Genomic DNA, 20,250 nt, shown 5'->3' on the forward strand with positions numbered 1-20,250 from the left:
GGGGGACGCCTACGGGGGCGGGGAGCCGGCGGGAGCCGCCGCCGCCCCTGACGGCCCGGGCGCCGCCGCGCGTGCGTCATTTCCGGGCGGCCGCTGTAGTTCCGGGGCGCCGCTGCCAGGAGACGGCGCTGCTGCGCGGGAGCGCTCCGGTACGGCGGCGGGGCCGGGCCCGGGCCTGGGGCGGAGGAGGTGCGGGGCCGGGGGCGCTGGCGGAGGGCTGCGTGGTGGTGCTGGGGGTCGTGGGGTGGAGGGTGCTGGAGCTGGGGGGGAGGTGGGGGGTGTAATGCTGGAGCTGAGAGGCTGTGGGGTGTGTGTGGGGGTAATGCTGGAGCTGAGAGGGTGGGGGTGTAATGCTGGAGCTGAGAGGCTGTGGGGTGTGTGTGGGGGTAATGCTGGAGCTGAGAGGGTGGGGGGGTAATGCTGGAGCTGAGGGGCTGTGGTGTGTGTGTGGGGGGGTAATGCTGGAGCTGAGGGGCTGTGGGGTGTGTGTGGGGGGGTAATGCTGGAGCTGAGGGGCTGTGGGGTGTGTGTGTGGGGTAATGCTGGAGCTGAGGGGCTGTGGGGTGTGTGTGTGGGGTAATGCTGGAGCTGAGGGGCTGTGGGGTGTGTGTGTGGGGTAATGCTGGAGCTGAGAGGCTGTGGGGTGTGTGTGTGGGGTAATGCTGGAGCTGAGAGGCTGTGGGGTGTGTGTGTGTGGGGTAATGCTGGAGCTGAGAGGCTGTGGGGTGTGTGTGTGGGGTAATGCTGGAGCTGAGGGGCTGTGGGGTGTGTGTGTGGGGTAATGCTGGAGCTGAGAGGGTGGGGGGGTAATGCTGGAGCTGAGAGGCTGTGGGGTGTGTGTGGGGGTGTAATGCTGGAGCTGAGAGGCTGTGGGGTGTGTGTGGGGGGTAATGCTGGAGCTGAGGGGCTGTGGGGGGGGTAATGCTGGAGCTGAGGGGCTGTGGGGGGGGTAATGCTGGAGCTGAGGGGCTGTGGGGGGGGTAATGCTGGAGCTGAGAGGCTGTGGGGGGGGTAATGCTGGAGCTGAGAGGCTGTGGGGGGGGTAATGCTGGAGCTGAGAGGCTGTGGGGTGTGTGTGGGGGTAATGCTGGAGCTGAGAGGGTGGGGGGGTAATGCTGGAGCTGAGAGGCTGTGGGGTGTGTGTGGGGGTAATGCTGGAGCTGAGGGGCTGTGGGGGGGGTAATGCTGGAGCTGAGGGGCTGTGGGGGGGGTAATGCTGGAGCTGAGGGGCTGTGGGGGGGGTAATGCTGGAGCTGAGGGGCTGTGGGGGGGGTAATGCTGGAGCTGAGAGGCTGTGGGGGGGTAATGCTGGAGCTGAGAGGCTGGGGGGGCCTCCTGGCCCCTGTGCCCACCTCAGTGCCAGGAGCACTGGCAGGGCGCAGGGGCTCCTGTGCTGCCTGCAGGTAGACATTCAGGCTGTCAGGGCAGGGGCCAAGGATTTGGGTCCTGCTGAGCCCAGGCTGTAATGAGGTGAAGAACATCCCTGTGAGTGATCCCGGCACCCCGGGACCTTCCCCGAGGAGCCTGGGGAAGGTGTGGTAGAAGTAAGCAATTCAGATGTCTCTCACTGCAGGAGGAAGCTGGTTATGTGGGACAGGTATTATTCTGACAGGCGATTCCTGTGTGACACCCAAGAGTGGTACAGTGTGCTGTGAGTGACTCTGAATAGGAGTAGTGCAGGAAAAAAAGGTGTATTTTTCCCTTTCAGTCCCAGGTCAAGCTACAGGAAGTAACCCAGGCTTGTAGTTTTATAATTTTTCACTTGTCTCCATCCACTTGCTACTGGATTTGGAAATTCAGCTCCCGGTTCAGAAAACTAGATTAAGCCTACCTTAATACCCATGCAGTGCTAGCATAAGTGTCTGTAATTTTCTCACCTGCTCATCCAGTCTGTGAACTGCAGCCATTTCTTATATTCCTGAATTGCTCAAAACGTTCACGTGGGCAGACGTGCTGATCGATGCACGTATTTGCCAGAGAAGTTAATGAAAACTCCCAGCTGTCTGGGCTCAGCTAGGAGAGTTTCTCAGAAGAGGCTGTAATTTGACCGAATGTGAGAATCCTGCCTAACTGGGATGTGTTTACTTTGCTTTAGTTTCTAATTGGACATAGGAAATAAATGTTAAGGCAAATTAAATTCTGTATTTTGCAATGAAGCTGTGTAATCCTGTGTTTTAATTTTTTTTTATTTATTTGGTTAGATTTCATCCAAGGTAGTTTTCTACCCGCTATGCAAGATAAAGAGATTAGAGACGCTGCACTTTCTAATCCTAGGAAGAGAATTAAAATGCCTGAACTGTGCTGCTGGCTGTAGTGCCGGTTCTTGGAAGGGCAGTCTCCTCAGCCGGGAAACGGAGGGATATAGGACATAATAACTATGTAAATAATAAATATGCTTGTTAGTCCGTAGGATTGTTTGTCATGTGTAGCGCTTGGTTTTTGACAGATTCCTGCTACATTATGTCAGGAGACAGCGACTGCACCAGGACAAGTCCATCAGCGGGGTCTCCATCGGACAACGAGTTCTTGCCAGATCGGCCAAAGTATGTTTGCTCGCTGTCTCCTGATCTCGTTACCAAAGCCCGGGAAGAGCTCCAAGAGAAACCTGAATGGAGGCTCCGTGATGTGCAGGCACTCCGAGATATGGTGTGCAAAGACTATCCCTCCCTGGGGACCTGCCTGGACGATGCTTTTTTGCTAAGATTCCTCAGAGCCAGGAAGTTTGATTATGATCGAGCGCTTCAGCTTCTGGTGAACTACCACACCTGTAGGAGGAGCTGGCCTGAGGTCTTCAATAACTTGAAGCCGTCCGCAATAAAGCCTGTCCTAGAGTCTGGTTTTGTCACTGTGCTGCCTCGTCTGGACCCAGAGGGACGCCATGTCGTCTGCATCCGTCCAGGTACTGAAATGCATGAATGTCTTTGTTCTCTGTCTTCGAGGTGTGTCTGGGCCAAAAATCTGTTTCCCGCTCTCCTGTGAACAGTGGTTACTTACACAGAGTACGTGGGTTCTCTTTGAAATTTGAAAAGCTAACTTGTGAAGGGACATGTTTGTCGTTAGCCAACGTTATACCAGTTCCTTCTCCTGTGTCAGCAATAACTGCAGTTATGTCAAAATGAAAATGCAGTGAGGTGGGTTGATGAAATATTAGGTGATGCAAGAAAAAGTAATGTGTAGTAACTCAAATTGAAACAGGGCTGCTGACCTACAGTTAGAAGCTTGTAATTTGTTTTGACAATAAATGGAGAGAGGAGCCTATGGCTTTGACTCCCCTGTAAACAATCGGAGCCTTCCGTGTGCTTTTGGTGCTGCCAGGCTTGCTGTAAATTTGTCTTCATTCATTCTCTTCTTTTCCATTTACCTGCTTTCTTTCTGAGCTGAAACTGCTTCTAATAAGCTGCGCTGGGTGGAGAACGGGGTTCTTAAAACCATTGCCTTTGCTCCCTGAAGTAAACATGAGTTGCCATTTATCTCTTGCTTAAGAAAGGCTGCTCTGAACTAGGACTGTGGCTATTAAAGACTAACTTTTAAGAGTCCAGGAAAATAGAAAATCAGTTTTTGGAATGTGTATTGTTAGCTTATATTTACTCTCCGACTTACCATCCATGTCTTGTAACCTCAGACAGATGGACACCCAGTAATTATCCGATTACTGAGAACATTCGTGCCATATACTTAACGTTAGAAAAACTCATTCAGTCCGAAGAGACCCAGGTGAATGGAATTGTAATCCTGGCAGACTACAAAGGAGTCAGCTTATCTAAGGCGTCTCATTTTGGTCCTTTTGTAGCCAAAAAAGTGATTGGAATTCTTCAGGTAAGACCTGAACTGGTGGGAAAATAAGCTTGTGCATTGTAAATGACTGCTTCTGTGTCTAGAGTTCTTGACTATGTCACCAGAAACTTAAGCGTCTTGGCTTTTACTAGCAGAGTTAAAACATGTCTCTGCCCAGCCAGTTTCTCACACCCTTGCCAACTTACCTCACTTGCCCTTTTTTGACTTTTGCATCCCTAAAACTAAACTTGCATTAGAAATGCAAACTTTGAGTTGGAACAGAAAAAAGAAGTTCCACTAGGTAGCGGCAAGGAAGAGAGCGAGCAGTGAATTACAGTTAGAGAGAAGACACCGTTTTTCCTGAATGCTGAGGAATGGCTCATTATTTAAATGGTTCCTGTCAGCTGAGATGGAGCTGACCACTGGGCAAGTGCAAGTTCAAGTACTGCTGCAAAAATTTTGCAGAGAGGACTTTTGAATGGGTGTGATTTGAGGAGGATTTCCATACACTCCCTGAAGGAAGAGAGGCTTCTTCAGCATAGGGGGCAGCAAAAGAGACAGTAAGAAAAAGGATCTCTGACTAAATGTTTGGAAGGAAAATGATGGAGAGCAAGTTAGAGCAAGGGTGTAAGCACAGGTGGAGTTGTACAAAACAGGAAGGTGAAAGGAGTGAGGAGTAACCTGGCCAAGTTGCAGGAAGGTCTGATGATTTTACGTGCTGTTCTACCATGCTATCTGGAGGAGTGAGATGAGGAAAACTTCTCTTGAATGGGTTCATTTCCCCATTACTTTTATTCTGGCCTGAGCCGGTTACGTTCTTTGTTGTATCTGGGAGGGGAGAAGGAAGGGTAGGGGGAATCAGGGGATTTTTACGGAAATGAGACTAGTGAGTTTGTGAATGCCTATGTAAGAACTCACTCCTTTAAATTATGACCTAAATGTGTCATTTAACTGTCTGAGCCCATATTTAATTTGCACAAATAAAGTGATGAGTGTCCCGCTGTTATTAGTGGAAGCTATTCACAAAACAAAAGCTGAACTTGTCAAAGGACATAAAGGTATGGGTGGTGCATAAACGTGTTGCATCAAACTTCCTGAGCTGCATCTCTTATAAAGGTGAGCTAATTCACCGACCTTCATAAGGGGAAAAATACTCCTGCAGTGCATGTTACCTGCTCTCCGCTCCAAGCATTGACTGCTTGCTTTGTGTATGTAGAGCTGGTTATAAGGGAAAGAAACTTCACTGTGGCACAGGAGACCTTAATTGCTGATCATGAGCTTTTGCCTTGGAAAAATGATTCTGCAAATGAATTTCTCCAGCAGAAATCCCATAACTAACTGTTTTAAATTGTCTTCTATAGGAGACACTGTGTGTTCTGTTGGCAGCGCAGCCTGGTTGTCTTTTGCAGTTAGCATGACAGAATAGTTGGAAGGGCAGAAAAATAGCGATACTGGAATTCTTCCTTATATAAAAACACATTTTAGAGTATCTTGGGCACCAAGTCTTGTAGTTGGACACACCGTTACAACCAGCCTGCTCTGGCTCTGAGCGTGGTGCACCCCTCAGAAGCTAGGGTCATCACTTTGTAACTGCATCCTTATCAGGGCTGGGAATACCCGAAGGACGGTGGTTACCTAAGTGCCTTCATCAGGGGAGATGGAGAACAGCATAAGAAATGAAGATTTACTGACAGTAATATGTTTCTCGATGCAAGGTTTTCTTGTCTCTTGACTTTATTTTAATGCTCACAGATCTCATCCTAAGACTATTCCCTATTACAAGGTGCATTTCTGTTGCCGTATTGGTTTATGTTGTTACCTCAGATGAAAGTTTGGGAGCCAGTGGGTTGTGCTGGCAGTCAGTCTCAGGAGATTTTTAAAAAGAGGAAGATGGCAAATGTTTCTTAAACTGCATTATAAAAATCTTCTTTACCCTTCAGGATGGATTCCCCATTCGAATAAAAGCTGTTAACATAATAAATGAGCCTCGTATATTCAAAGGCATTTTTGCAATCATCAAGCCTTTTCTGAAGGAAAAGATAGCAAACCGGGTAAGGATTTGTGTCATTTTAACATTAATGTTTGTAAGTACCTTGCTTGGCCGCTGCAAGTAAAAATTGTTGAAAAGCCTCACAGCTAGAAAAATATTGGTGCCATTTACTTGATCTAACTGGTCCTTTCTGCTTTAGTTTTTAAAAATATGCCTGTTGGGACCAATTCTTCACGAGAAAAAAGCTTTGAGGAATTTAATATTGGCATAACATTAGTATGGATCTTTAGTACATATGCTATGTATTGAGGACACTAATTCCATCTCTGGGGTTGGATTATCTTGGCAAGTAACGCTTTGTTTATGAGGTGGTGTCACAGGAAATCTGTGTTGCTCCTTTGCTCTTCTCCCTTATACATGTCCTGCATGGCACTAATATTCTCGCCATAGGACTGGATGTAGTTGCAAAGGATGATGCTTTTTTCCACCTTTTCCACAAGGTTAAGTACTTCCAATCCCATGAACGAACCTGGGGACAAGCTGAATTTTGAACCTCTGCACAGACTAGGAAATGTCAAGTCTCTCTTGCTGGGATTTAAGCTGCACTAGGCTTGGATCGTCTCAAGGCTTCTCTCACTAGTGTGTCTAACTGCACCTGCCCAGTGCTGTATGCTGCCACTTGCCCATAAAGACATCACTTCTAAAGTTTGCTCTTTAGCTCAAAATAAGCTTGTTAGCTGACTGTTTCAGTAATTTGCTGTAAAGTGTTTGATATGCACTATTAAAGCTATCTTTTGCTTTCTTCAGTTTTTTCTCCACGGCTGTGATCTCAATTCCCTTCATCAAAACATTCCTCCAGTGATCCTTCCGGAAGAGTATGGTGGTACTTCAGGGAAGCTGGACATCTCCGCATGGAATGAGCTGCTACTAGCCTCTGAAGAGGACTTTCTGCATGATTTCTCACAGCTGGTTCTCCCGTGTGACAGCTCTCCCCATGACATGCTAGTGAGTGGGGATGCTGATGAAAAGCAATGTGATGATTCTCTGCGAGGCATGAAACCTCAGCTCTATTACTGTTATTAACAAACCAGTGAAGGGAAGTTTTCCAGCACCGTTAAGATCTGTTCTGCTAGGTGATGATGTGAACTCTGCCTTACTCCTAAACCTGCAGTTTAGGAACAGACTGCTGAGGCACTTTACACTGTAGAACCAAAGGAAGCTGAAGAGGGCACAATGGGGGCAGGGCAGAGTTCGGGGAGGATAAAGGCAAAGAGCACAAGTTATGTAGAATACTTGAGGCTCATCAGCCTCTGTGTGAATGATGCAAGCTGGCCTATTCTTTCTAATGATTAAAAAAATACATTGCAGGATGGTAAGCTTCGTTGATAGTATCTTATCCCCTCCCTGCCCAGGTGAAAAGTGACAATGATGATTTACTAGTTTTGTGACCATCCGTTCCCTTCCCCTTCCGAAAACACCAGTAATCCAAGACAAGAAAATTGCTTTTGAACCCTGCAAAATGTAGTTCTGTCAGTGAAGATTGCTTGAAACCATAAAAGTCTAACTTGGCCTGTGCTCCGTCACTTGGTTCAGACTGTGAGTTGGCATTTCTGAAATATCTCAATGAATATTTGGCTCAAATTAATACAGAGCAAAACTCTCTTATCCATGAATATCAGTATGGGGATCATCTCTGAAACTTCCTCACAGTAGGAAGAACTAGAACTGGTGGATTAACTACTACAACATGTATACTAAGGCTTATTATAAACAGATGCAATCTTTGTTTTCAGAAAACAGGAAGTTTTTCAGATCAGGTACTTAGCCTTTTGATTGGATACAGCTTCAAATAATGAGGTTCAGGACCAAATAAGAAAAATGTATGTCGGCCACCTTCCCACATTATCAGTTGTTCTTTTCTTCAGCTGGTTGTGAGGAGGAATTGGGTAAGTAACTCCTACATAGAATTTGTAAGCAGGCTTTGTAGCAGTTGGCATATGATGTATAGAAGGCAATACTTCATGTAAGACAGCAAGGTGCTTCTTTAGCTTGTTACTTTGGGCAGAATTTGAGTTTAAGTCTGTGAAACCAAATGCAGACAGGCTATTCGAAAGCACATTCTTAAATTTCCTGGTGGTATTGTAGCATTTTGTTCAGTGTGCTTGTTGGCTCTTTTGTGAAAAGTTACAACTTTATTTTCAACTTTGTTGACCTCTTTTGTCTTTGGTTGTCATGTTCCTGTATGAAGTTAGACTTTAATCATCTCTAATATTTACCCGTAGCTTGTATGCCTGTGTTTCTAGGTCTTTGTCTAGAGACAGAACTAAGACTCCGATGTCAAATCAGGGTAAGATACCTATGTCTAAATAAGCTGTTCCCACTCCCCAAGTTCAATCTGTTTAATGGTCTTGAATTAGAACTTAACTCTCAGCATACTCTTTGCACATGTTTTTCTGCACTATAATAGTGTGGAGATGGGAAACCTCACTAGGACCAGGAAAGCACACCCAATTACTTCACTCTTTGGTGACAAAGAACATCCCTTCTAACTGGAGACTTATCTCTAGAGCACTTTCTCTGGATGAAATCTTTATTTAGTGCCAAGTGTGATTATAGGTACCAGTTATGTTTATATAAATAGGAAACTACAGCATCTTGAGGATTTCAGACATTCATTTTTCAAAGTGCCAAACTCTGTTTTGAACGTCTGCCTTCCTCTTGGTCCCCCTACAGCATGATTGCACTGCCAAAAAAGACTCCTCTTCCACCGTAACGACTTCCTGATCTGGCAGCAGACCTCATCCTGGAACTAGCAAACACCATACCTGTTGTCCAAGCATTTTAAAAGGAGACTGGGTTTTGAAAAGGGGTAAACCACCGTGAAGCTTTTTTCTGGGTGGTAATTCAGAATTTGCAGGAGCCGGGAACTCATCCCTTGAACTGTTTTATTATAAAGGTGGGAAGAGATTAATTTCCCTCACTGAAAGCATCTGATTTTTCCTACCTTTGTAAGTCAATTCTTACTCTTCGTTGACAGCCATTACCTTTAGTGCAGGAAAAAACCCGTACCATTTTCAGCTACTTAATATAAGGTAAAAGAGTACTGCTAGCAACTTCCTCCTCATTTGTGACCAGAATGTGCTACGTGTTTTGCAGACTAATTCAGTTCTTTGTGCCACCTAGCAAGACAGTAGCACACAGCACCAGGACTTAGAAAGGTAAGTGGCTGCCCACGCTGTTTAACTGCTGGAACGTAGAGACTGGTGGTTATGTTCTTTTAGTGCCTCTCAATTCCAGCCACAATGTACAATTAAAAAAAAAAAAAAAAGTAGGATGGACCATTTTTCCTAGAGGTGAAGGCACGACTGGTATTTGATACTCTTTCCTTAGTTGTGCTGCAGGGTTTGCAGTGGTGGTATTTTGACAGTTAACCTATAAGAACAGCTACTTTGATCCCCTTATGTAACTACTATAGAGGGAGGTTGAATAGTCGAAATTCAATTCAGTGTCCTTCAAAGAAGAAGAAAAAAAATCTAGTGGTGTTCAGAAGGCTGAGGAACCTCTACAGAAACCAAACCCTTTTTCAGGCTTTTGTATTCTCTTGCATGCCTTAAATAGTAGGCAAACTAGATCCATCTCTCCCTCCCCTTTTCTCCTCTCCTCACAGAGGAACTAAGAATAAAGCATATGATTTAAACATAATAATAAGGCTACATTATCAATGCTGAAAATAGCCCGTGTTATGCCTCCAGAACTTCTTTTTCTTAAAGCTGGCTGCTGGGCAGTTGTCAGGATGCTTGAACTAAGCCAGGCTTACTTTTGTCAAGCATCTAACCGTTACTCCTAATTTGCTCTTTCTTGGCTTTAGAACTCGGAGAGAGAGAGTTGCAACTTTATTGAGCTGTATCTCTACCCTTTTTTAGGTTTGTAACCAGTGCTTGGCTTGTCTTATAGAAAGCACAGCTGTCTTATATGCGCCTGACTACTGAGCTGAGAATGCTCTTTCAGCTTTAACGCTTACTAGCAAAGAAATTGGTTTGTTCCCAAAATTTCTCATGTCAGCATTTGAAAAATAAACACTTGTTTTAAGTATAGAGTCTCCTTATCTGCAAGTTAAGAGATAGGAAAAGCTTACAGGGAGTTTTTTTGTTTGTTTGTTTGTTTTTTCACAGCACTGAAACTGATCTGTTCTTTTTTCCACTTGAAATAACTTTGTTTCCAGAGGTTATATGCCTTGCCCAGTACATAAGCCATCCCTGCCAAATCCAACACATAATAAGGAAAGATACTTGAAGTGCATTGGGCAGCCATGGCTTTTGGCATTAAGTGGGACAAAAGGTAGCTGCATACTGTACATAAAAGTACTTGAATTTATACTCTTGCAAATGGGTGTTACAAACCCTGAGGTATTTTCAGGAACTGGGTGAAGTATTTTTTTTGTTAAATCTCACTTTGGCATGAGTTAATCATAGTGTTATTCAAACTAATAATTTTGCCTTCTGTTGTATGTGGGCCTAGAGGTGTTGGGTGGTTAAGTGTACATTTTATTTTGACAAAATTTATTTTTATATTGCATTTTATAAAATGGAGTGGTCAAAATGTGTAATTTTATGATGCATGACTGGGTGATTAAACACACTGTAACAGCTGCTAATTTGATATTTTAAATGTTTGCCTTGTGTTGTCTTGGGGTTTCTTATTGTAAAAGTCAATAGCGACATATACTTAGTTCCACACTAAACACACTTGCAACAAAGTATAATTGCCACAGCCTTACATTAGAAAAAGGTGTTGCTTCCTTCTGCAGAACTAAATTTTACTTGAACAACTGTGCCTGAGCAACTTCAAGGAATAGGATTTGACATTCAGAGAATCCCATGGAAGATGCTGTTTGTTTCAAAAGAAATATAATATGACTTACTATTTGCTGCATCGAGAAAACATCCAGCTGGACACTGCAGCAGCTAATTAGCATTTTAATCATTGTATGTAGTATTTTGCATTGGAGAATAACTGCTGCTTCTTAACGCTTCTCAACAGAGCTGTGACAGTTCCAGTAGTTAGTCTGCTTTATTCAAATGAGTTTACAGTGCAAATGCCTTAGTGCCAATAATAATCATTTCAATGTACATTATTTTTATAAGCATATTAGACAAGTGACATCAATTAGAAGCTCTATTTTTCCACCATAATCATAAAGTAGTTTAAGCTAGTCATACACTTACCACTCAATATTTGGCAAACGTACTAAAAAAGAAGTTACTATAGAAGTTGCCTCTTAGAAAGGGCAAGTTTGTTCTTAAAAGGAATTAGAGTTAACCAATTTTTCAACCTCGAAGTTCTGCTCTTTTGGTGAGGAATAAGGGGGGGGTTTGCCACAACACAGGAAGGTTAAGTATAATTTAAATAAACTTTTGCTTTAAATAAACTTTTGCAGTGGAATGTAGAAATCAAGTAGCATGGCTTACACTTCCAGGATCTGAAGTGTTAGCATACTAGTGCATTATGCTGAATATAATTGTTCTTTAAAATATATTACTTCTTATTTAGCTAAATGTTACTTCTATTCAATAGAAAGGTTGTGGCTATTGGACAGAACAGATACTTTCTTTTGTGCTTTCCAGCACAGCTGTAGTGAATTTTAAAAATGCAGCCATAAGATAACACAACAATGTTAAAATAGGAAGATAACTGGTAATAATTTTGATCCTGCATCAAGCCTTATGCAATACATAACTTTCTATCCACTTGCATGTTCTTATTAACATAAGAAACAGTAACATAGTATAACTAAAGCAATACATGAACATTTTGGCTTTCAGCAAAAAGTTCCCCACTTCTGTAAGCTCAGACAGGTGCAGCAATTTAACTGAAGTCCCTATTAGTAAGGACAAGAGGAGCCACTAGGGTCCAAAGGTAGAGAAGGAGACAAACCCAGCTGGAGGTTATCTTCACCCACACGGCTGGCCACTTGCTTGTCATTGTTTTAAAATCTGCATCAGGGCTAAAAAGTAAAGAAGCCAGTTAATAGATACAGAAGGCACCTTCCACTATTCCTTGCTATCTCTCACATGAATCTGAAGGTAGAACAATGATTTGGGACACTCCGATGCAAGAGCCTTTGTGGGAGGAGTGTGGTGAGACAACTAAACCAGGAATTTAAATGGTTGCATATGTTGATGTGCTACTCCTAAAGGAAATCTCTCAGTCAGCTATGCAATAGACTCCTGATGGCTGCTGCTCTGTAAGCATATTTGCTAATTTATACAATATAGCAGTCTTGGGGAAAGCAGTTGTAAGCTGCAGCAGCAAAGGATATGTCCAAGTGCTCCCAACAGATCTAGGAAATCATATCTCCATTTAAGTGGCACGTATGGCTGTCCCTGCACATCTTTCCCAGGGTGAAGAGCCAGTAACATTAGGCTGGCCTCTGACAAACTTCCCAGGAGGTCACCCTAAGCCAGTTTGATACGTGTCCTTCCTGCTGCTTGCGTATCTGAAGGATGGTCACCACACTTTCTGCCCTTGCAGCTGTGAAGCAGTCCACTAGGACTACAACTGCTGATCTTGGCTTTTTCTACAGGTTTTTTACATCTTATTCAGCAACGCAAAATTGAGAAGGCACAACTCTAGTGCAACTGGCATAGGGACAGCACCTTAGCCAGCTGGGCAGGAGTAGCCTATAGGGCAGGAGTCTCCTGTCCCACCTAGAAACACTGTCTGGCACATACAACCCATCGCTTTCTGTCTTGCTCTTACCTGTACCAGTTTGTGAGTGTCATCATGATGTAAAGAGAGGCAAGGAAGAGCATGAAGTGAAAGAAGGTGTAGCTGTACTGAACGCCATCCTTCTCGTTATCCATGACACGGCGCACTTCTCCTTCCTCTGCAGCCCCGCTGCCTGTTCCCACAGCATCCTCCAGAATGGCACTGTCACTCCCAGACAGTGTCAGCTTGTTCACCTGGCTGTTACTTGAAGAGCGAATGCTGCAGTGTAACCCAAAGATAGACATGGTTAAAAACTCCCTCTTCAGTTAGCTATGTTTGCTAATAAAGCAAGCAGCAGACCACAGTGGACGTCTGGGACTAGCAAGTAACAGTTTTTAAATCCATCTGGAAACACAACGAAGCTCCTCAAAGAGCTCTGTTTTCATCCGAGCTTTTGTTAATATAGTTAAACAGTGTTCCTAGTCCAGATCCCATAACACATTTTGTTCTGTTATCTGAATTGGGCTAATAAAGCCTATCCTCATCCACAAAACGGAACGCAGTTTTATTAGCCGTATTTGGGCTTGGGCCTGAGACCGCAGCTGGATATGAATAAATGCAGGTACGTTTTTCACTGGACCCAGATTCAAACAAAAAAGCAGACAAATCCCTATTGTTTATCATTTGATAGCAGTGCAGATCCTACCTGGAATACAAGAGGCAAAGGACAAAGATAACCAATCCAACAACACTCTGGGCATCCCACCACTGCAGGGACTTGGGCGGAGCTGGCGTAGCAGGTACGACAGTGGTATTTGCCGGAACAACTGTGGGTGTAGCTATCTGGGTAATGATGTTCAGCAAACTCGGGTTACAGCTTCGTTCTGAGAGGGATTTCAAGGCAGATTAAAGAGAGATGAGCTTTGCCAGCATTTAGCTAAGAAAAGGTGACAGATAAGCTTGCAATTTTTCATTCCCTTTAACTGCTGATCTCTTCAATTCCCCAGAGGCAGCAATGACATGGAATATTTTTCTTTCCTGTGAGCTAGGCAAGGGTGTAATAAACAAATAAAATCAGAATGCCCTGACGCTTTTCTTTCCCCTCACAAATACCCCAGTTTAGTTCTGGAAAGAGGCAATTTGATGGTTTCAGTGAAGTCGGCTTTACTGCCTCACTAGATTTTTACCTAGACAGATCAGCAGTCCCCACACAGTGATCTGTAATAACTGCAAGCCCCATCAACAGCTTCTGCTTTCACACCAAAATACGTTGTTACTCGACAGCCTGTTGCTTACCAGGCTCATTGGACATGGCTGACCAAGTGAGATACATGGTGTAGAGCGTGATAACAGAGGACTGGAGGAGGCCAGAGCGAGGCTGATGTTCCTGTTCAAGGACAGAATAGCAAGCCAAGGTCAAAAGGGCAAGTTCTACCTATAGGTGGATGGTTTTGCCCTACTGCCACAGATTCAACAATTACTAGCATGAAAAACTTTATTTTTTAGAAGTGCAGTGAGCTCTGTTCTACGTTTAAAAGACCGGAAGAAACTCAGACTAATACAATTTATGCAGTGAGCAACTCAAACATGGAAGGAATAAGCAAACCAAATCCAATTTTTCTGTGCCCAAGACTTGGTTATGGCTTCTTACTGAGTTAATCCCAACTTGTTAACAGTTTTGTAGATACGAATCTAGCATGTGATTTATTTGAGTAATACCAGTTTGGAATCAAGTAACATGCAAGCTTCCTCTCATACTAAACACGCTTACCCATAATTTCAAAGCCACAGTATTAAGCCAATAAATTTCCAGCTTATTTTGCTTTTCCCTAACGGGTTTCTCTGTTCTGCCAGAACGTTCACCACTAAAACCACACCAGCAGTGCCCCACATGGAAACAAAGTCCAAAACAATGTTAGCCAAAAAAAGCCTATCTTCAGGAAATATGTCACTACATAGTGCATTGGTTTCAGAGTAAGATTTTTTTTTTTTTTTTTTAAAAATGTTCCTAGCTAGCATAGCTATGATGATACCCCAATTTTGAAGTTTTATGTCTGACTGAATTGGTACTACATCTTTCTTACTTCCCTGCTTTGTATGTCAGAAGAAAATAGCAGAGAAAAATAATACCTGAACTTTTGGAAGGGTAGAAACAATGGAGACAGCAATGCACAGGATGATATTAATGCTTATGAAGAACTTGTTCTCAGTGCAGTCATCAGGCTTTGTGTAGAAAACATAGAAAAGCACCACAAAAACCAGCGACAAGGCATAGAACAAGCTTGTACAGGACAGCAGAGCTGGAGGGAAAAAAAAATTAACTGTTACAATACCCATGTAGTTTAACAGTACATCTAAGGTGATTTAATGACCAGCTACCACTGTAATGAGACAGTCCCTCTTCCTCACCTGGAAGTCTGGCTCAGAAAACTAGACTAGCAGAACACATTTCTATTAGGTATGGCTGAATTTCTGCTTTGGCTCACTAAGTAGTGTAGCTCAGAGGGAAGCCGATGGTGCCATCAGGGGAATAAAACCTGCCTTTCAGCGGCAGTTTAATTGGTTTAACTGATGTCAAGTCACGGTGTCAAAATGAGAGTGCTCTTCGCACACTTCTCATGGGCTATTTATAAGCCCTGAATTCCCCCTTCTATGCTAGAGACCACCCATTTTCATTTCCATTCTGCTACGTTCTTTATAAGAAGCTACAAAATGCTGTTGCAGCATCCATAGCTATGAGCGAAGAACCACAACAATTAGCACTTTGTAATTTAGCGGTCAGCTCGGGAGCACGCGCTGAGGCATGCTTTGTGTTGTACTGCAGCCACTGTCATCGACACAACTGACTTCCCGAGGACCTCAGTAGGGGAGGTGGCAAAGCAAAGTTAGAGATCCAGGCTACTAGCTCTGCACTCGCACTGCAAACTAGGCAAGTGGTGTTTGTTATGACTGTCAGATCTGCTAATCACAAGCCTAAAATATTTTACATGTTATTTAATGAGAAGAAGGCAACACTGCAGCTATTAATTCCAAACGTTTACAGTTATGACTCAAGGAGACTGTGGAGTGTAATTCTAGGTATGTTTGCAAACTAGTAAGTGATGTTCTGCAGAGTACTGGCCAGCAGAAACAAATCCTTTACAGGTTAAGATTCCTACCTGCATACCAACATTTAGAATTTCCCTCCTCCATTCTCTCAACCCAGTTCTCATTCCAGGAATGAGCAAAGTCCACAAGAAGCACCAACTGGATAAGAATGAAGCAGAAGGCTCCACAAATACCAATAGCAAACCAAGCTAGAAAAGGGAGCAAGAAAAACAGGGTTAGCTTTCATCATTTGCATGCTACCCCAGTTTAAAAAAATAAAATAAAATAAAAAGCTTCTAATTATACTGCAGACAAATAATGAAAAAATCTGAAACTATATTCAGAAATGCCGATGCTGTTAATCACTTTGGCCTCCATCGTGCAGAAGCATGCACATGAGGGAAGTGATCGTGCCCCTGTACTCGGCCCTGGTGAGGCCGCACCTCGAATACTGTGTTCAGTTTTGGGCCCCTCACTACAAGAAGGACGTCGAGGTGCTGGAGCGTGTCCAGAGAAGGGCAACGAGGCTGGTGAAGGGTCTAGAGCACAAGCCTTATGAGGAGCGGCTGAGGGAACTGGGGTTGTTTAGCCTGGAGAAAAGGAGGCTGAGGGGAGACCTCATCGCTCTCTACAACCACCTGAAAGGAGGTTGTAGCGAGGTGGGGGTCGGTCTCTTCTCCCAAGTAACAAGCGATAGGAGGAGAGGAAATGGCCTCGAGTTGCGCCAGGGGAGGTTTAGATTGGACGTGAGGAAAAATTTCTTTACTGAAAGAGTGGTGAAACATTGGAACAGGCTGCCCAGGGAAGTGGTGGAGTCCCCATCCCTGGAGGTATTTAAAAGACGAGTAGATGAGGCACTTAGGGACATGGTTTAGTGGACATGGTGGTGTTGGGTTGACGGTTGGACTCGATGATCTTAGAGGTCTTTTCCAACCTCAATGATTCTATGATTCTATGCGAGAAGTCCCAGCTGTTCAAGGGTGCAGCCTATGCTAGTCAAGCTGAGCATGGGAATATTTAGCCCAACGTTTTCAGAATGAACGCAAGCTCTAACACAAGACATCTTTGCATACATAAGTACCATCATGCCACATTTCTTCGAGGATCAACCACCCTTTCAAGTTCCTGTGATGTGGCCAGACAGTAAAGGTTTCTTGCAGATTTTTCAGAGACTCTAGGGAAGTATTTAGCACTTGTCAGTGTTCCGAGCTGCCTCTAATCTAAAGAGTGTCAGAAGACTGAGCCCAGTAGCGATCGTGTCATGGGGTACCGAATTATTAATACACACCACCTGTGCACTTGAAAAGAGATTGCTTATTGCCGTAACTTCAGTTGGTCACCAAAATACCGGATGAACCAAGATACTCGAATGAAGTAGGACAGAAATCTGTGTCTTTTACAAGATAACTGTCACAACTATAGCCTGGTAAATCTATGAAAAGGTTTATTAAACAGAATTCCATGATGACATATTAACTGTACCTCTTGTGAAAGGCCCTTCAGGAATGTAAAACGCTCCAACCATGATAGCCACAATAGCAGCTATTTTGAAGAACCAGAACCTTTAAAAGAAGATATAAGTTGAAAATATCGGTCTTACTCTGCACACAATAGTCGTTTTACACGGTCTGCAAGCAGCTTGTTGTACATAGATGAGTGTCTAACAGAAATTTAAAGAAAAAAAAATTGTGTTCAGTGGGATTACAGATGAAGATGCTGAACGTGAGTGAGCAGCTCATCCTTGCAGGGAGGAAGGCTAACTCTGCGCTGTTCAGCTTGGAGAAGGGAAAGGGGAGATCTAATTGCTGTTTTCAGCTGCCTAAAGGGAAGGTGGAAAGACGACAAAACCAGACTCTTCTTGCAGGTGCGCAGTGGAAGGACAAGAGGCAACATATGCAAGTTGCAAAAAGAGAAACTACAATCAGATATTGCAAGAAATTGCACAGGTTGCCCAGAGGTCGAAGCATCCCCATCCTTTGAGACATTCAAAACTCAACTAGACAAGACCCTGAATAACCCGCTCTAACCAGGGGGCTGGATCACATGATCTCCAAAGGTCCCTTTCAAATTAAATGACTCTATGACAATTCAGTCATCCAGCCCAGAACTAACCCAGTTAAATCAGTGAATCAGAAACCAGTTTCTGCTGGATTACTGAGTCAGACTGGCCTGGTGAATGACCCAATGAGCACTAGGGTCGGCACAAGGATGGCGATATAAACTAACTGAAATCTAGCATCCCTGTGGAAACACAGAGGGGTGCCCAGAGCACCGGCTCCGAGGTTACCCAACCTCCGAGCATTACCAGTACAGTGAACACGTTACATAAATAGGAAGCTTTTTAGGAGACTAAAGCGTTACTCTGTATTCAGTTCAAAAGAAACTGGAGGCTGTCAATGTACGCGTAAACAATTCGCCACTGTGTTCAGCAAAGAAACTTGAGAGAGGAAACAAGCTGGAAGACCAGACAGCTGGCTCACACACATACCCATTGTGTACCGAGGCTCTTGGATCATTACTTGTTTTCACTTCTATCATGAGCAGAGAGAGGAGAAAGAAGAACACTGCCATGGCAAAGCTGATTCGATAGACAGCTCTGTATCCAACAAACACATCGCAGCTGACAAAGCCATCCATATGCGGTATGCGAGTATGAAGCCCCTCATCACAAAATCCAGGTATCTGAGTAAAGACACATTTAGTTGTGAATTTACATCTGCATTTGCAATTTCATTCTTTAAGCACTCTAACAGCTAAGGCTTTCAGTCAGCTGTCTTCTGGGAGATCTGCTAACAAAAGACGTTGCGCTCAGCCGGCCTGCACAGACATTATCGTCTTTCTTTCCCTATGTCATCACTAACAGCATCCAGGAAGATTAAGATACCAAAGCAGCAGGCCTCTGATAACCACTGGCAATCTCCAGGTCTGGTCAGGCACGTACTTAAAAATGTACATTCACTGTATTTGCGATTTCAGCTAGAAGCCGTTCAGTACCCGCAGTCTCTTAACTCGGGGGACAAGGCACATTTGGGTGTTTGTGCCTCTCACGTAACCCATCCCAAGTAAAGAGAATCAATAGTCACCGGCACAAGTAACGGTTCTGCAAACAGTTAGAAAGAGGTTTTCCCCTCCATACCTTTTTCAGCTGCTCTTCCATGCCCGGTGCCAGCATAATGCAGGCAAGAACGGTACTGAGGAGGAGGAGGAAGGCATAGATAAGACGCGTCACTGTTGAATTCTTGCTGTTGGGACAACATTGGCACAGTAAACACGAGGCACCGCTGCACAGACAGGGAATCTGAAGGACAGAGACAGAAATAGTAAGGGCATTCCCCTCGCAGCTGGCGGCGGGGCGTCCAACGACACCGAGAGAGGAAAACCCGACCTCCATTCGCAGACACCCCGCTCCCCGCCGGACCACACGGATAAACCGCTTAACCGACATTTCTGACTGACATCGTGTTCGAAAACGCCCGTAGATAACCTGGCTTATCAGCCTGGGCCCCGTTCCCGGGGGCCCGCCGCCCGGCAGCGTGCCGCGGCCCCGCAGCCGCCGACACCGCCTCGCAAGCGCAGGCCCCGCCTGCTAGCGACCCGCCTGCCGGCCCGGCGAGGAAGGAGCGGGACAGCTACAGCCTGGCGCCCGCTCTGCCCCGAGGGGCTGAAGCCGCCCCCGGCTCTCCGGAGCTGGCGGGACCAGGCTTGCGCCCACAGGCCGCGGGAGGGGAGCCGGCAGGGTCACCGGCCCCGGGCTCGCCCGCTCGAGCCGTGCCCCCGGCGGAGGCACCGCTCCGGGCCGGGCCCGCTCCCCGGGAAGGAGGGGGGGGGTGAGGGGGGTCCGGCCGCCGCCGCGCCGCCACTCACCCAGCTGGCCAGCGAGCAGACCCCCAGCACCGCCCCCATGGCGCCGCCGCCGAGCCCCCTCCGGCCACTTCCTGCTTCCGCCCCCACCCCGCGGCGTCAGGCGGCCGCCGCTCATTGGCTGCTCCCGCCACGCTGGCGCGCTCGGGGGCGGCTGCCCGCCAATGGGAAGGCAGAATGGAGCCGCGCGCGAGCAGGAGGCTCGGCCGGGAGGGCGAAGGGCGGAGGAGGGGGGAGTTGTTGTTTGTGAACACTTCTTCCGCCTTCTCCGACGCGAGGCCGTCGTGAGCAGTAGGGACGCTGATTGGTCGAAAGGGTCAGCGAGTGGGCGGCTCCTCCAGCAGCACAGCCAATGAACGAGGCCGATCGGCAGGCCCGGCAGCCATTCAATACCTCCCTCTCCCTGAGGCCGCCGGGGGCGCTCGGCCGTGCCTTGGTCCTCGGCCGTTGCCGGGGCAGCGCCGCGGGCGGGCGGGCGGGCGGCATGGCGGCAGGGGGGCCCTGCCCTGCCCTGCCCTGCCCTGCCCTGCCCTGCCCGCCGGGCCGCCCCCGCCACACGCGGGATTTGGGGCCGAAGGCGTTGCCTTTCCCTGCCCCCGAGCGCTGACAGCCTGCAAGGCGCCCTGGCGCGCCCTGTGCACGGGTAAAACTGACCACCCCCACCCCCCCTCGGGTTCCGGAGGGGACAAGGCGTTACCGGGCGCGGTGAGAAGCGTCACGTCCGTGCACAGGTTGCGTCGAAGCTGTGTGAGTTACACCCGCGTCACCGCTGAAGCAGTGACCTCACCGGAGGGCCTGGGACAAGCGGGAGGCCCGAGGAAGCGGGCTGG

At 46.1% G+C, this 20,250-nt stretch overlaps 2 protein-coding genes across 6 annotated transcripts; one reads left to right on the forward strand and one right to left on the reverse strand.

Annotated features, from left to right (window-relative positions):
* Positions 1 to 107: 107 nt before the first annotated feature.
* Positions 108 to 10,432, forward strand: TTPAL (alpha tocopherol transfer protein like). Of its 5 annotated transcripts, none has more exons than XM_076352305.1 (6): positions 108 to 149; positions 2,447 to 2,899; positions 3,623 to 3,816; positions 5,715 to 5,825; positions 6,572 to 6,769; positions 8,068 to 10,432. In XM_076352305.1, exons 2-6 carry the CDS (start codon positions 2,461 to 2,463, stop codon positions 8,077 to 8,079), a joined length of 954 nt encoding a protein of 317 aa, XP_076208420.1. In that variant the 5' UTR covers positions 108 to 149; positions 2,447 to 2,460; the 3' UTR covers positions 8,080 to 10,432. The 5 variants fall into 5 exon arrangements, with proteins under 5 accessions (XP_076208420.1, XP_076208419.1, XP_076208415.1 ...); XM_076352304.1 differs by having other exon boundaries at positions 8,498 to 10,432; XM_076352300.1 differs by having other exon boundaries at positions 6,572 to 10,432.
* Positions 10,433 to 10,815: 383 nt separating this feature from the next.
* Positions 10,816 to 19,488, reverse strand: SERINC3 (serine incorporator 3). The gene is made up of 10 exons (XM_076352299.1): positions 19,424 to 19,488; positions 18,696 to 18,857; positions 18,048 to 18,241; positions 17,042 to 17,121; positions 15,631 to 15,768; positions 14,603 to 14,772; positions 13,769 to 13,859; positions 13,179 to 13,356; positions 12,524 to 12,751; positions 10,816 to 11,768 (listed from the first exon to the last, which is right to left on the reverse strand). The coding sequence occupies exons 1-10, from the start codon at positions 19,460 to 19,462 to the stop codon at positions 11,630 to 11,632; spliced, it is 1,419 nt and encodes a 472-aa protein (XP_076208414.1). The 5' UTR covers positions 19,463 to 19,488; the 3' UTR covers positions 10,816 to 11,629.
* Between the last annotated feature and the right edge of the window lie 762 nt (positions 19,489 to 20,250).

The sequence above is a fragment of the Aptenodytes patagonicus genome, chromosome 14 (genome assembly GCF_965638725.1).
Source record: "Aptenodytes patagonicus chromosome 14, bAptPat1.pri.cur, whole genome shotgun sequence".
In the NCBI taxonomy this organism is placed as follows: domain Eukaryota; kingdom Metazoa; phylum Chordata; class Aves; order Sphenisciformes; family Spheniscidae; genus Aptenodytes; species Aptenodytes patagonicus.